The 16,504-nt window shown below is 39.7% G+C and overlaps 1 protein-coding gene across 4 annotated transcripts; it reads left to right on the top strand.

Annotated features, from left to right (window-relative positions):
• The first annotated feature begins 573 nt into the window (after positions 1-573).
• LOC111321822 (Na(+)/citrate cotransporter) lies at positions 574-16,270 on the top strand. Of its 4 annotated transcripts, none has more exons than XM_088742277.1 (15): positions 574-687; positions 1,039-1,250; positions 5,681-5,946; positions 8,146-8,317; positions 8,764-8,930; positions 9,402-9,444; positions 10,177-10,310; positions 11,587-11,706; positions 11,932-12,066; positions 12,872-12,976; positions 13,166-13,260; positions 13,481-13,590; positions 13,701-13,862; positions 14,017-14,154; positions 14,962-16,270. In XM_088742277.1, the coding sequence occupies exons 1-15, from the start codon at positions 594-596 to the stop codon at positions 15,154-15,156; spliced, it is 2,148 nt and encodes a 715-aa protein (XP_088598403.1). In that variant the 5' UTR covers positions 574-593; the 3' UTR covers positions 15,157-16,270. The 4 variants fall into 4 exon arrangements, with proteins under 4 accessions (XP_088598403.1, XP_088598405.1, XP_088598402.1 ...); XM_088742279.1 differs by having other exon boundaries at positions 608-698; XM_088742276.1 differs by having other exon boundaries at positions 682-702.
• Positions 16,271-16,504: the final 234 nt, after the last annotated feature.

The following is a 16,504-nucleotide window of genomic DNA, read 5'->3' as shown; positions in this document are numbered from 1 at the left end:
TTGAAGTAAAATTCATTTCCCTTGGTTTTGCCCCACTTTTCTCAGTCATTTTACCTCGGATAATTCGAAGTCCCCGCGAATTCGAAGTAATTTCTGTTCCCATAGGTCGGATTTTACCCCGATAATTCGAAGTTAAGTTACCAGCTGAATGAAAAAGAACAGACGCCGTCGGAAATTAGAATATATATTTATGTAATAACAGTTTCGAACATTTCACAGCTCGTTAATGGTCACTGTTCTGCTTTTTGTTTGTTCTTATGAAATTAAAAAAAAAAACTGTTTTGTTGATGAAAACATTTGAAATACGTTCAGGGATTACAAACTGTTCACTAATATCGCGAAAATAGGGTAAATAAAGTTATGCAGGGGTAAAAATTGCGTATTTATTTTTGACCCCTATAATTCGTACCCCCGATAATTCGAACTATTTTGCTTTTCCCTTGAGACTTCGAATTATCGGGGTCCAACTGTATTTAAAACACTGCTGCTCGTTTTTTAAATAGTACTTCATGACCCCTACCGAGGCCCCTGCTTTTGTTAAAGGTTCCCAAGAGAGCTTACATGACGCGCGTGACTCACAAAAAGCGTGACACATGCCGTTTCAAAACCCGTATGCAAATATATCAGCTTCGAGATCTGCTTTTATTCTGAATATTGATCATCTGCCTCATCGGGATTGGATTCAAGGTCAACTAATTGCAAGTATTTTTGTTATTGAATCGAATTTTTATGACAATAATTACAATATAATTTTTGTTTGTTTATTTTCAATTTCATTCCCTTCGTAAAATCCAAGCCCAGGCATGGATTCCTACCTACTAATTTCAGCTCCCAAATATCGCATTACGTCGGGGAAACATTTCTCACTCGCGATTTAAATGAGATGTGAGATGATCGAATATAAATTTAGCTTCTGGTTGAAATAAGGCAATCAAAATCTGCGCTTTGGCTCTCGGCAAGAGAGCTAGGAAAATTTAATTCGTTTTCTATGACCATCGCGTTGAGTTACGTTCACAATGTCATTTGTTTCCATCACAGCATACGGGTCTACAAAGATGACAGAGCACGAGCGCGGTAGAGGCTATAGTAGTTTGGAAGACGTGTCTGGTTCTCCCACTTTATCATACGACGAGCGGCCACAAGTGGCACAAGTTTCACTCCTTAAGCGAATCCTAGCATGGCGGAAGTATCTGATCCTTGTCTTGACTCCAATTCTACTGATGCCCATTCCTATCGCGATAAAAGGAACGGTAAGTTTGAAAAGCTTGTGACTTTTGAATAAATATTCTACTACGTTTAAGAAGAGGTGACAAGTTCTTGTAAGTGCGTCTCTCTTTAAGAACCGTTGATATTAAGTATTGGATTTTACTTTTTGAATATTTAAAGAAAGCTGAAATTATAATCTACATATCATTGATATAATTGTTCATAGATCGGGAATATTCTGCAGAGCTCACGATGGGTTGTTTACAGTTGCTCTTCAGAATTACTATTGTTATGACACATGTGCATTTAAAGAAATCAAAATCTTACACAATGAGTACTGCACTAAGGGTAGAGGAAAAATCTGTTAACGGAGATTTTTTTCAGGTCTGATTTTCGCTATTGCATAAATAGCGCTCTCTACTGCGAGGATCGTGCATCATACGTAAATTTATTATTGTCCTGTAAAGTCACGCAGTGTGTTGCGTGACAATAAACACAACTTACCAACAATTTAATCATAGTTAGTAGAGGGGACCCAACTAACTATGATTTAATCAACCGATTGGATACCAGAAGTCAAGTTATTATCATAACTGAAATTATTGTCATAAGTCAAATTATTATCATAAGTCAAATTATTATTTAGCTAGCAGCGCGCGTGGCCAAAATGAAGCGAAAACGGTGTTCTGATTGGCTACCCGAGCGGGCCAGATGGGCCCATCTTATCCGTACTGATCCAGCGCAGGAAAAGTGCGGGGGGCGGACTTCAAAAGCTCGAAACTTTTGGAAAATGTGGGCGACAAAGTCGCACAGAGCGGTAGAAGACAGTCAAAACAAAGAAAAAGTTGAACGACCCTCTTGGGTTTATTGTGCTACAAACGCAGTTGGCTTTCTTTCTCAGCCCGAGAAATTAGCAAGTCATTCTTGATTCTTATTTAGCGAAATCTTTTTGCTATATAGAAAATCCTCCATTTACTGAGCTCGTTCGGTCAAGATGCTTCATTGATATTAGCCTCGTTCTTTTTCTGCGTTTTTTATGGACCCCCACTTCGTCTCGGTCCATAAAATCGCATAAAAAGAACTTGGCTAACATCCAGCCATCTTGACCTTACGCTTGGTCAATGACGCTTATTCCATATTTTGAAGTGGCGAAGTGGCGAAGTGGCGAAGTGGCGTGTGGTGAGAAGAGTACGCTTAGAGTACTGGAAGCGTAATACACTCTAACGAAGGAAGAACGCGTGCGCATTTAGATATTTCTCAGGCGGCCTGCCTGATGAAGATCTTACAATTTCCAAGATATTCTTCATCCCTCGGAAAGTTAGCCATACCAACCTGTTTCATTAGGAACGCCAGTGAGGATCCTCGAGTTACAAAGACGAAATTAAAGTGAATATGCTTGCTCTGAAATTGAATTTAGTGACCAATATTCATGTTGCCTGAACGTTTGCTGAAAATGTTGGAATATCGATCAAAAACACAGCCCCAAATCCATTTTCTTCGTTTTGGAATAAAAGGAAACATACGCTGTAATTTCTTTCTTCTGCTCTTGCTTATTTATTGACGGTTAATTAAATCAATTCAATATTTTAAACCAATGGAAATCATTATTGCGTTCCGGAAACAAATGAAGAAAGTGGCTACGTCATTTTGCGTATATAATATTAAGTCAAATTAGAAAATAAAAACATTAACCTCACATTCGGGGTAAATGTGTTCAGATTTCTAGGTTTTTCAGTCGCTCTAAGTTGACTTGGTGGCAAGAGAGATCGTAAAACAAAGAACTCTGTATCGGTAGATTTTAAGCTACTACAAGTGCGAATCAAGAAATAAGCACTATGGAAACAGGGGAAACAAATGTGGTTTGCCTCTCATCTGTGGCCGTAAGTGAAAATGCTACGGAAGATTTGGGCAACAGGCACCAGAAACCGGCCAGTATCGCAGAGGCAGATTCCTCTGATCCTGTTGATTCCTCTGTCGCGAGGTGCTTTCTGAAATGGCGCAAGTACGTCGTTCTCATGCTTACACCAATAGTGTTGGCACCTTTGCCCATAGCAATTCCAACATCGGTAAGTGCATGAATTTGATTTCTTGCATGCGGAAAGGGCCGGCTTTGTCACACTAATAAAATTCAGCCCGAGAAAGATCACAATGTAACGCGTCGATGTACGTGCTGTTTGATTTTCAAATGTTTTTATAAATCAATATTGAGTCTTTCATGTACAAGATGTGTATGACCTGGCGATCGTGCATGGTGCGCGATATCAAGGGCTGAGTGTGTTTTTTACGAGATTTTGTGAGAGTAGCGAGATTAGCTATTTTGCAATCCAGGATTTCCCAGCACTGTTACAAGTTTGATCACATCTGCCCTACTCCAGCAATTTACAAAGTACTTGAAATTCTTAGGCCTTCATATAGCATAGCTCTTACTAATATTTCCTCGGATTACCGTGTCGGAATGTATGTTCCATCCCGGAATGTTTTATTAAGACTGAGACTTGAAATTCTTCGTTGTTCAAGGATCTGCGGATCTGCCGGGTAATGTTTCAAGACCATGGGACAGACCCGGACAACAATGAAAAGTAATCAACAAACATATGAAATACATATATACGAACTGCGGTTATGAAACGTATATGTGCACGATCCTTCGCAGTAGAGCACTATTTAAGCAATAGTGAAAATCAGACCTGAAAAAAATTCAGGCCTGTACGGGATTCGAACCACTGACTTCTGCGATACTCTGCAGGATACTTCTCTGCAGGATACTTCTGCGATATTCTGCAGGAAGGATCGTGCACATATACGTTTCATAACCGCAGTTCATATATATGTATTTCATACGTTTGTTGTTTGATTTATCATCTACGGGTTTATATCGAATTAATTTGATGGCCTGCTCCCAGTTGGCTTGTTAGCTCAATTGGTAGAGCGCTGCACTAGTATCGCAGAGGTCAGTGGTTCGAATCCCGTACAGGCCTGAATTTTTTTCAGGTCTGATTTTCACTATTGCTTAAATAGTGCTCTACTGCGAAGGATCGTGCACATATACGAATGAAAAGTAATGATCAAAACCAAGACTAGTAGACGCTAGTTACAAAATTCGATGAAAATATTGACGAGCTTTTGGGTCTTTTAATTCGCCACCTCAAGATTCAAATAGCAGCGAAATCCTGTGGGTGTGTTAAGGAAGTTGACAATTATTTATGCGCTCCAATCTCACAGAAAATTATTCATGGTATTGAAACGATGCTGGGGGGATAATAAAGTTCGGGTCTATCGCTAGCTGTAGCTCCATTCAAAGACGGACTTGGCTATAGATACGAGATTTAATATCACGATGCACAATACTACTTTAACATTCTTAGCAGTCCAAAGAAGCTCTAACAAAATTAATCTGTTTATTTATCAAAGAGCCATTTTTGACATGGTTGTCAAACAAACCTAAGACTTAAAGGTAATAACGAGTTCTAGGTTAGGCAAACACTGCGAAATTAAAGGGTTAATGATTATCGAAAAGATTGACAAAGATGAAAGCGGATCATCAAGGATAACTCTATTAAATAAGGCTAAAGATGTTTTATAATCAAACTAGTCCCATTTCGGTATGCAATATTTATCATTAATTAAAGTGCTTCCCTGATACAGGCTGCTGGGAAAATTGCTCAGTAGACCATGAAAAGTATCTTTACAGAGATAGCTATTGTGTCTCGGCCGATCAAAGTGTGTGATTTCAATTCTAGAGCCATCTAGATTTCAGCAAAAGTGAGCCTGTTCATGGCTAAATAAATCCTTTTTATGAAGTTGTGTGTCTTGCACTTATAGATATTAAAATTTTTCAAACTAATCGTCCGTCCAGTGTTCTCAACACAAAATATCTCTTATTAAATTGTTCTCTCTAATGAATCAAACAATGGTAACTAAAACTAGGAAATAATGCAATGTGTAGTTTTCATTTCGGTTTTGGCGAGAGTTCAGTTTTGTATAGGACAGCGACTTGTGAATAAAGTTTCGGGTAGCTTAACTCCAAAACTTTCCACCTTTATTTGTTATTTCCATTTCCACAAAATCGCAGAAACCATAGAGTAGACTTGTTTGATCAGACGACCTAGAAGTAGACACTTCATTGTAGAATGTGAACAAAGTTAGTTTGAACAAAGTTATCTGGGGTCGGGGGCATATCAACGCTAGCAATTTGCTTCCGTGTTACCGTTTGCGTTAAAAAAATCTAATAACGATGGAAAAAAAATATATATATAAAATACAAAAATGAAAAATTCGAATGTCTGATTGGTCGATAGTATTTTGGTCAATTCTTTCACGACGATCACTAATTGATCCGGCTTAGCACAAGAGCGCGCGGAAGTCACCTACTTGCAGAAAACTTGACTACCGTTTTACTGACCCCGTTCTTACTTCGAAGGTGTCTTCTAAAAAACCTGCGTATCAATGGACATTTCTGTATTTATTTCCATAGGAAGCCCGTTGTGCCTACTGTATCCTGATCATGGCAGTGTACTGGGTAACAGAAGTTGTGGAGTTGGCCGTCACAGCTCTTCTCCCATTGGTTCTTTTCCCATTATTTGGGGTCCTGGGCTCTAAACAAGTCTCCACTCCTTACTTCAAGGACACTAATGTTCTGTTTTTCGGCGGCCTGGTTGTGGCTGTGGCTGTTGAACATTGGAACTTGCACAAGCGGATCGCTCTTCGTGTTCTCTTGCTGGTCGGAACTCAACCGCGAAGGTAATCCCCTGCAGCTCAGTATGATAAAAATGCGGTTTAGATGGAAGGGTTCATTCACTTGAAATGACAGATTTATTTTAATCTCTCTGACTGACCGCATACGGTAACCCCCCCCCTTTCTGCTAAAATAGAAAAACTTAGGCTGATAAAATCACGGTGGAGAATAAAATCACCTCTTCCGGGTCAGACTGTTCGTGCAAGAGGAGCATTTTTGTTCCTGGTGACTGACGTTTCCACAACATAATCGAATGTCATGACTGGCTCAATCGGTAATTGTCGATCAGTGGTTTCAATTTGTTTGTCTCTAATTTATCCAAGTTGCCTGGTCTGTTCCCAACCTTCCATCGTCATTCGATGAGAGTAGTTCGTGCTGTGGGTGGAAAGTTGAACAGAGTCCTCAAAAAAAAGCAATAATGATGGTTGACTTCACCATTTTTCGTCGCTCGTCAGTTGTGGTGTTTAGTCTTTCTTGTGATAGGGTTCTTACCATTCATTACTACACAGAAGGACTTGATACAAGGTCAAATGCTACCCTTTTGTATTCTATTGTAATCTTTATTTAGACACGATCAATTCATCAATTCATTCACTTTGGAGGTTGGTTGGCCGCATCTTGATATGCCTTAATGTGACAGCGTGATGCTGTTAGTGAGTTTCACAGGTGCTTACCAATACTTGGCTGTGTAGCCGCGCGATGCGGTTCCAGTCGAGGCCCACAAATTGACCCTTGCTCACCATAGAGTCTCCAGTAGCTCAGTGGTTAGAGCATCCGACTAGATCACGGAGGGTCGTGGGTTCAAGTCCCATCTGGGGCTCGGATTTTTCTATTACACTAAAAATTGTTTCATCTTTACATGATCAATTCATCAGCCTATAAAAATACATATCACATACGCTAAGATATTTAAAATTAAAACTACATACTATAACACTAAAGCTGTTTTCCGTGAATGCCGTGCGTTAGACTTAAAGAATGTCATTGATCTTACGTTTAAATAACCCCAGAGACTTTGTGTTCCTTATATCGTGTGGTAAACTGTTCCATAATGTGGCGCCATTGTAGCTAAAGCTTTTTCTGTAATAATTAGTGCGCGGTAGTGGAACATTAAGCTTATTTTCAGAGTCCCTGAGGTCATAAGCAGAGTCACGCCATGTAAACTTTGAATATAGATACCTTGGAGCTAGCCCGTGCAGACATCTAAACATCATGGTGGCTTTATGGATTTCCTGCTGGCGTGCAAGATTTTTCCACCCTAAAAACTCGAGTAGTTCAGTTGCATCAGCATCGTAGTTAGAGAATGTCAACACACGGGCTGCTCTATTCTGCAATTTCTGCAGTTTGTCTCGTAGCGTTTTCCCACAGCTACCCCAAACAATGTCGTAGTAATCAAAGTGAGGTTTTACTAAAGCTTGGTAGATGAGATGTAAGGTTGATGCTGGGATCAGGTGCCTAATTCGCTTTAGGGTCCCGATACCAGAGGCGATCTTTTTCGTTAGTTTTTCGATGTGACTATGCCAATCGAGTTTATCGTCTATTATTACACCAAGCGATTTTGAAGCTGTAACCTGGCTCACTTGAGTATTGTTCATTCTAATTGTTGATGAAGCTGTGAGAGTATTCAGTCTCTGCCTCGACCCTATTAGCATGAATTCGGTTTTAGTCATGTTCAACGTGAGTTTGTTCCCTTGTAGCCAGTTGAAGACGTTTTCTAGGTCTTCATTCAGACAAAACTGAACGTTCTCAAGATTGCCTCCCGCATATGTGGGGTGCGTGTCATCGGCATACATTCTCGGTTTACAATTTGATAAGCAATTTGGAAGATCGTTGATATATAATAAGAACAATAATGGACCGAGGATGGTCCCTTGAGGGACGCCGCAAGTCAACGAGTAGCTACTGGATAGCGACCCGTTGACAGAGCATTTTTGTGTTCGGTTTTCCAAATATGACTGAAACTATCTGAAAGATTTTCCATGTATACCATAATAGTTTAGTTTCGATAGAAGGATCTGATGACCCTTAGCCTGAGATCATTTACTGTGTCAAAATCACTGTATCTGGGACCAGTTTTCAGTAAGCGTTTCTCTGATAGGGATCACGACCGCTTTACTGTCACATAAGAATAAAATTTTGGCTAACAGATGTTGCAGTTACATACTTGAGATTTAGATTGAACTTTATGGTTGGTTCTGCTACAGTTTGATGCTGGGATTCATGTTGACGACAGCGTTTCTGTCCATGTGGATCAGCAACACAGCTACTACTGCCATGATGGTGCCGATTGTGGAGGCAGTGCTAGGACAAATAAAGAACGAGAGCATCAAAAACCAGCTGGATAGGAAAGGAACTGATAACAGCCAAGCAAACGAGGTGAGCGAAAATGTGATGACAAACAAAACAAAATCATCATCATGGCTTATTCAGTCAAGGTTCATGATATAATGTTCGGAGTTCCCCTGACAGGGGTTTATCTAAGACATTACGCCGCCGGTTGAAATTTCAACTGAGGCGGCTCAACGGTGGTGAACGATTGTAAGTGGGCAACCTCAGTTATGCGCGTTGTGCTTAACCACGTGATTGCCGCCAAAAGTCTAGCGAAAGCAATCACCGCTTTTTATCTGGCAATTTTCGCAGGCAGCTGGCGGTTAGCGACAATCCTGTTCTGAACGCGAGAAGCTCCTAGATTTCTCCCGTGAGTTTGAATGCGCCTCTTTGGTTCTCTTTCCTGCGTAATGAGCAGTAGGTGCATTTGTCAAAGTAGGAGTAAGGTCTATTCCTGGATGCAAGTAAACGCTAAGCGTCTTATTTCCCAACAGCCTAGCGACGATACCCTAGAGCATGTTTCTTTTCAACTCGGTGACATGAGTGTGGACAATGCCAACGAGATTGATGAAAAGAAAGACGTCACGTTCCAGGAAGGTGGTGATATCGCGAAAGGAAAAGACCCCATCGACGGAGGAATCAACTACAAAAAGGATGAAAGGTAAAACCCTTTTGAAGAGCAGAGAAAAGTTTCAAAATGAAGTGTCGAATTTGATTTTGCATCACACAGGTTTTTCCATTACCACCCTCTTTGATCGGTCTTAAGAACACACGCCACTCTCTATGTTAATCAAGTGTGAAGCTATAATGAAAATTGTCTTTTTGTTGAAATTGTCAGATACGGTCTATCATAGAAACACAAGACTCTTGCTTAAGGTTCTCGTCAGGTACCGATTTTCTCGCTATATTGTTAACATCTGGGGGTGGCACCAGCCAAGCCCGCGTTTAATTGCTCTGTCTTCTCATTGGTTATTGCGTTGTTTGTGTCTGTTCTGATTGGCTGATTTTATTGCTTCGGTACGCGAGTGACTTTTAGTCTTCCTCTTCCGGTCTTTCAAAAGCCTATTTGTTTGAAAAGAATTATCAGCCAATTATTAATAATAATGATAAATCTTCCCTTTGTTTTTACCAGAATGTCCTCTGTAGCTTTACTGCGAGGGGATGAAGATAATAAAGTAATTATTTCATTTGCTGTTTTCTACCTATTGGTTTCCATACATTGCTTTAGTTATTTACTGTTATAGTTGTTCTACCTCTTACTAACCGAATTCAAGGCCCGCACTGTAAGTTATAGACCGCGTTTTTTCGTTCGGGTTTACACGCGGGTCATAAATAGAAGCGGAAAAAATGTGGTTCACAGTCCGATAAAATGAGGTTAGCTGAAAAGTTACTATATATTTGGGTTCAAATAGAAGGGAAATGATTTTAATTCAAATAAACTTTTGAGTTTAGTGGGCCGCACAGAGAGATACGGCCCGCTAAATTGACCAGTTTGAGCGCACGTTCTAACTTAGAGATATATAGATAGGTATATAGAGGCAGAGCAGTCGTTTCGAGTGAACCTAAATTCTCAGAGTGATGGGAGGGGAGGGGGGAATCACTCGTGAATGAAAACTATCGAGAGTTTGCATTTACTCGATGGTCTATCGGCAGAGGTCGTAGTCCAAAGAAACACTATTTGCTCAAGTTTTTAATTTCATTCTTGGATAGAGAAAGACACGTGAAAGTTGCGTATCTTGCCTAAAACATACAGCTTTTAAATTTCATAAGTGCTTGTGATACACTCGCACATATTTTTTACATTTATAACAGAAACATAAGAAGCTATGTGTCTCTGGATCGTTCTCAATAACAAGTCCTGAGCAGAAATGTGATCCATTAACACCACATATTCGAATGATCTACAGGCAGCCGAAGACCAGTATTACAACAGACTCTGCAAGGCCATGATGTTAGCTGTGGCTTACGCTGCAAACATTGGCGGAACAGCAACCCTGACGGGAACTGCGCCCAATCTGGTGTTCAGTGGACAGGTCAATAGGTAAGAAGGGTGATATGATTAACGCTAATAGTAAGTAACATTGTAAGTAACATTGAGTGTATCACAGTGGTAAGGAATGCAATGCAAGTAACCTCACTGGTAAGTAACGCAACGTAAATATATTGGCGGGTAACGCAACGTAAATATCACTAGTGGAGAGTAACACAAGGTAAGTATCGCTGGTGGTGAGTAACGCTAGTAGTAAGTAACATTAGTGGTAAGGAATACAATGCAAGTAACCTCACTGGTAAGTAACGCAACGTAAATATATTGGCGGGTAACGCAACGTAAATATCACTAGTGGAGAGTAACACAAGGTAAGTATCGCTGGTGGTGAGTAACGCTAGTAGTAAGTAACATTAGTGGTAAGGAATACAATGCAAGTAACCTCACTGGTAAGTAACGCAACGTAAATATATTGGCGGGTAACGCAACGTAAATATCACTAGTGGAGAGTAACACAAGGTAAGTATCGCTGGTGGTGAGTAACGCTAGTAGTAAGTAACATTAGTGGTAAGGAATGCAATGCAAGTAACCTCACTGGTAAGCAACGCAACATAAATGTATTGGCGGGTAACGCAACGTAAATATCACTAGTGGAGAGTAACACAAGGTAAGTATCGCTGGTGGTGAGTAACGCAGCGCAGGTAACGTAGATGGTTAGAAACGCGTGTTCTTTCCTCATAAGAAAAACAATTTAGGTAAGGGTTCAAAGTAGCTCAATCGTGCGATCATACCAAAAAATACTCGTCTGATTTACAAGATGTAAGAGATGTCTTGAAAGGGAAACAGCTCCAAACACTCCATAGTGACTCTTGACCAACTTACTACACTCAGCTGAAAGTTGGTCTTTCATGATTGAGATCCATAGCTAGCTATTCCCATGAGCCTTCTAGGTTTGTGTTACTGATGTTTTTCCAGTAGGTACTGGAAGCGGCGGATCGTTGAAAACGGGGAAGTTTAGGTCCCTATTGAGCGTGTACGGAACTGCTAGCTACTCGCAGGTTAAAGCGGTGTATGCATTTGACTAAACTTAAGTCCCGGAAGTAATAGACATCCAGGTTCTCTCAGCCGTCTTAAATAATTATTCAGTAAACAATTGATGAGAACTTATCAGGTAAATCGCTGTTTATATCTTGATAGATCGCAAATCATCTTGGGTAGTTTAAAAGGAAATGGGAAAAATAGTATTAGGAGGTTTGCATTTAAAAGGTTTACACGACAACTAAAGCAATTTTCTTTACACTCTCGTAATTTTCCTCGCTTTGTCTTTCAGCCTGTATCCTGACAGTCCAGGATTCAGCTTTGCCTCTTGGTTTGGTTACGCTTTTCCTCAAATGTTGATTCTTCTGTTTGTGGCCTGGATCTGGATTCAGATTATGCTTCTCAAATTTAAGTATGTCAAAATGCACAGTCAGCGAAGAATGATTTCTCACGGCGTGCTTACAACGTGGTTTTTTTTGTTTCCGGCAGTCGCAGTAATTGTCACGAGGGGGAATCAAACTTTTCGAACCACCGATGGCTTCAATGCCTCGGTATATTTATTATGATAGACTATTTAAAAACTTTCTTGAACAGAAGATTCTACCTTATTCTTACCTTTCCTTACTCTTCCAATCAGCATCCGTGAATGTTGTCACGTGTGCTTCTGCTGCTGTTTCCGTAAGTCAGAAAGATCACAAGGGAGGAGCAGTGAATCTGCTAAGGCCATCAAGCAGGTTTTGGCGAAACAATACAGATCACTTGGGCCAATGTCGTAAGATTCAGTGATTTTTCTCTTTAGTAGTGAACGCATATATGCACACGTGTCACTTGACTCGCCAAACACTGCAAATAAGCTGAGAAATATTTGGTGTGTTCGATCTAATTTTCTTACCTCAATTTGACGTACAAACTATACGTCTTAAATGAAAAAAAACCGCTGTAAATGGTGTATAATTTTTTTAAGAAGTATGTATTAAATATTAAAACAGTTTAAGACAGCCAGTTTGGTTTGATAGTTGAAGCTATATCGTGATTAACCGGTCGCAATTTTCAGTATCATATCCATTTTGAAATCACTGGTGATCCTATCAATCTGATTGACTCTCATCGGTGCAATTTATTCAGGAATTGCACAGTTTTCTGCTCCAAATCGTCTCTTTTTCATAGCTGAAACAAAACAACCATTGAGATTTCAGGATTGTTTAAAGGAATTTTCCAAAGGCTACAAATTGCACAAGCCCAGCGGGCTCGTGCAATTTGGTTAGCCTTTGAAAATTTCGCACGTGCTCCCAAATTGCACTCGAAACCATCCGATTATCTAAACAAATTGCACTCCACTCAGTTCAATTACCATTATTAATTTCATGATCTTTAAGAACTGTTTGATGGATGATGATGTTTGATGAAGAATTATTAAAGTGTTGGAAGGAGCAAATCAATTTTACCTAAGGAATCATTGAAAAATATTCTTTCGAAGGAGTAACGCCCTTATAGTCATAGTTACTGATTTTTTTTTTTACTGTATTCTGGCAGAATTTATTCTCCGAGGACTAAAGGAATTTCTCCATTGTTTCCAGGTTTGCCGAGAAAGCTGTGCTTGGTCACTTCATCTTATTAGGTTTACTGTGGCTGTTTCGTGATCCAAAATTTATGAAAGGATGGGCCATTATATTCAAGAAAGAGTGAGTATCTTTTATGTCTTGTTAGCAACACTGTTCAAAAACTGAGGCAGGATTGGAGGGTTTACAATGGCGTTTCACTGGCATCTTATTCAGTTTTTCGTGACAAAGATGGAAGAAGGGTTTGGGAGTCACACGCCGTTGGCACAACTCATGAAAAATTAACGGCTGTCGTCCTGCTTCATTTTACAGTTACGTCCGTGACGCCACTGCAGCCATTTTTATCTCTTTCTCTTTGTTCGTGTTTCCCTCTCAGAGGCCAGTGTTTTTTGCTTCTGACCGATCAGGTGAGCGCTTTTTCTACTCCTCACATTTCCTCACATTATAAACTTGACTCAAAAGCAACTGCATTACTTTTAAGATATGTTTAAGACGTTCCATGCGCTGTGTCGAGTTGTGAAAATACTGAATTACTGCTTGAAATACTGAAATTGCTTGAATTACTGTCTGTTTTGAAGTTAAATTGTGCACTGGAAGCCCCTAATAGCCACTACTTTCTTTGCATAGTCGACAAGCCGCCACCCGGCCTCCTAAATTTCAGGGAAATGTCGAGGAAGTTTCCCTGGAATGTCGTCATCTTGCTTGGCAGCGGGTTCGCCTTGGCAGACGCTTGTAAGGTAAGGTTTTTTTAATAAAAAATCCGTATGATTTCATAGTTCAGTGGATGGAGTAAAACTCCATTTTCCTTCAGCATTTAAATTTACTGCAATTGTGAATTTCTCACAAGGTGTCTGGTCTGTCCAAGTGGGTTGGTTCCCAGCTGGCCCATCTCGACACCATCCCAGACTATGGAATCGTTATTATCGTGTGTGTCATGATCACCACATTCACAGAAGTTACCTCCAACACTGCAACAGCGACCATCTTTCTTCCTATATTGGCCTCGTTGGTAAGTTATTTTAAAATTTATTTGGATTTATAGTCCACAAGAATGATTTAAAGAATTGGTTAATCTTGACAAACGTTGTGTATGTGCCACGGTGGTTACATGGATGCTGGTTTTCTTTCCGTTTTTATCTGTAAAGCTTTGTTTCGATTCGCAGGGAGAAGAAATTGGTGTTCATCCGTGGTACCTCATGCTTCCTGCTGCCATATCGTGCTCGTTCGCTTTCATGTTGCCTGTTGCCACACCTCCAAATGCCATTGTATTTTCAGGCGGACATCTTAAAGTAAAGGATATGGTATGTTTTAAAAGATTAGGATTGTCGAATAAACGAATGGGCGCAGGGAAATAATTAATTGTGCTGAGAAATTCAAAAAGTGCATGCCTCCTGTTACCTATTAGAAATTTACGCATGCATGTACATTTTAGCACAATGGTTGTATAAAGGGTTAATGTCGGATAAAACGCACATGGCTTAAAATCATTTATAATGTTCAGGTTTGGTGAGAAGCTGGAGAGAGATGACAGTAGCGTCAAAGTTTCAGCTCCCTATTGGTTACACTACAGCTTATCCTTGTTAGGGATTCAATAGGAAAAGCTCTGTATCGCCTCAAGCTAAAACGCCTGTGCAGTATTTTTTCCAGCTTCTCTCGTAGTGTTGTGTAAAAATAAACAAATGGTAAACACTACAGCGTACACTATTGAGTTATGGATGCACGCGGGAGGTTGCTAAGCACGAAAGAAGCGTAAGAGTCACTCGAGGCGATAGCCGAGAGCGACTCTAGCTTCTTGAGTGCTTAGCAAACCTCCCAAGTGCATCCATAACTCAATAGTGTACGTTGTGGTGTTTACCATTTGTTTTATAACATAACATCGATACATTGTAGCTAAAGAGTTCCCTTTTATTTAACAAATCTAACGTGACCAGAAAAAACAAGCGCGCGCGGAAAAATAGTCTTTGCATTTGCTCACGTCAGTAGCGTACACCCATGGGCAAATGGGGGACGCTAAATTGACCAATCAGAGCGCGCGCTTTACTCTGGTTATGTTATAATAAAAGTTAATAATGTTCAAATCAACAATTAACCTTGGTGTGTTCTCTTAGGCAAAAGTTGGATTTGGTATGAACATCCTCGCTGTCACAGTACTGGTAATTTGCATTCATGTCTACGGAGTTCCAATGTTTGATCTGAGCACTTTTCCAAGCTGGGCTGGTCATAAAGGTGCAGCGAGTACCACTGGAACACCGACCGTTGGTTACAACTTGACTGCTTTGTGCCAAAACTTCACTTCTTTCTAAGATAACGGCTCGCTGGTAATTTGTAAAAACTATACAAGAATAAATGAACAGGAGATTTGCCCTTAAACACTCATTCTCGTTCCCAGAATCTTCGTTTGTTTTGGTCACATACGAAAACGAGTCGCTCCGGGTACGAGAAGGGTAAACACTGGTAATTAATTTCCTTATTATGGGGGTCTTTCCGTGAATTATTTTTGTTCTTTTTATCATAATTTTATTTAAAATAATTGACTCAACAGAAGAGGCTCTGAGTTAAGTCCCCCAGCTTCCAGAATTGCTTGTTGGTTTGTTGTTTAAGCCATCTTCAATTTAGCCGAACCTTTTATCTGAACATTTATTTTTGTGAACACTGTCAAGAGGGTCGAAAGCTAATACTGACTTCTCAAACTTTCCAAGAATGATAAATATGTAGTTATAAATTAAATCAGTCCTATGCCTATAAATTTGACCTCAACTACCAAAAAAGCATGGCTTAAGCAAAGAAGCCCTATTGTTATCTTTTCCGTTATATTTTGTATTAAAATTTTCATTTTTTTTATCAATTGAATGATAATGTTCGATCATTTACCAAACCCTAGGAATGCCCCCCTTATAAACCATGGGGTGATGCAGACGATTAAACATCTATGTTTCTTTCATTTTTATAAATAATTTTTAAGTGTTCTACACCTTTTTCAACGGAAGGATGTATAATTTTCTTGTTTTGTGTGATATTTTGGCGCTATCGGTATCACAGCTGTTCTTGGATCTGGATATATTAAGTCGTTTCCGCATGTGCGACAATTTACTAATAACCTTTTACTCATCGATTTTAATCTAATGGTCCCAATACCTTGATTGTTTATAGAAATGTCAACTAAAATGACTGAAGTATTTCCAAAGAGGTTATGCTTTCACCTTTGGTCTAAATTGCTCTTAGATAATTATTTTTGAAACATGTACGCAAGTGAACAATCAGTCTTGAAATGTAAATAAATGATTTTTTCAAAATGGAAAAGCCTTTGCAGGACAACGCTGCAGTCGCTAATGCATGATTTGCAACGTATATCTTTAGAGCACTATATACATACGTTTTATGCGGTAGATGTGATAGTAAAGTATTCTTTAAACCTCATGCGTCATTTGTTAATTGTCGACACATCAGAGGCACTCAATTATGTCAATCACGTTACGTTCTCCTTTACCATTCGTGTAGAAATTGCTTCTTCGTATTAAGTAGCCTCGAATTTCGAGCAAAGTTTGGTTTTTGTCGCTGAGTCTAACAATAACGAGAGAATAACGACTTTGCTTGTGTGCTTTAAAACTGCACTTTTTGTGGCTGTCTCTGCAAAACAATAGCGTGAAATCA

Source organism: Stylophora pistillata, chromosome 13, assembly GCF_964205215.1.
Source record: "Stylophora pistillata chromosome 13, jaStyPist1.2, whole genome shotgun sequence".
NCBI lineage: Eukaryota > Metazoa > Cnidaria > Anthozoa > Scleractinia > Pocilloporidae > Stylophora > Stylophora pistillata.
Note: the sequence above shows the minus strand (reverse complement) of the source record. Positions and strands in the feature narration are given on the sequence as shown.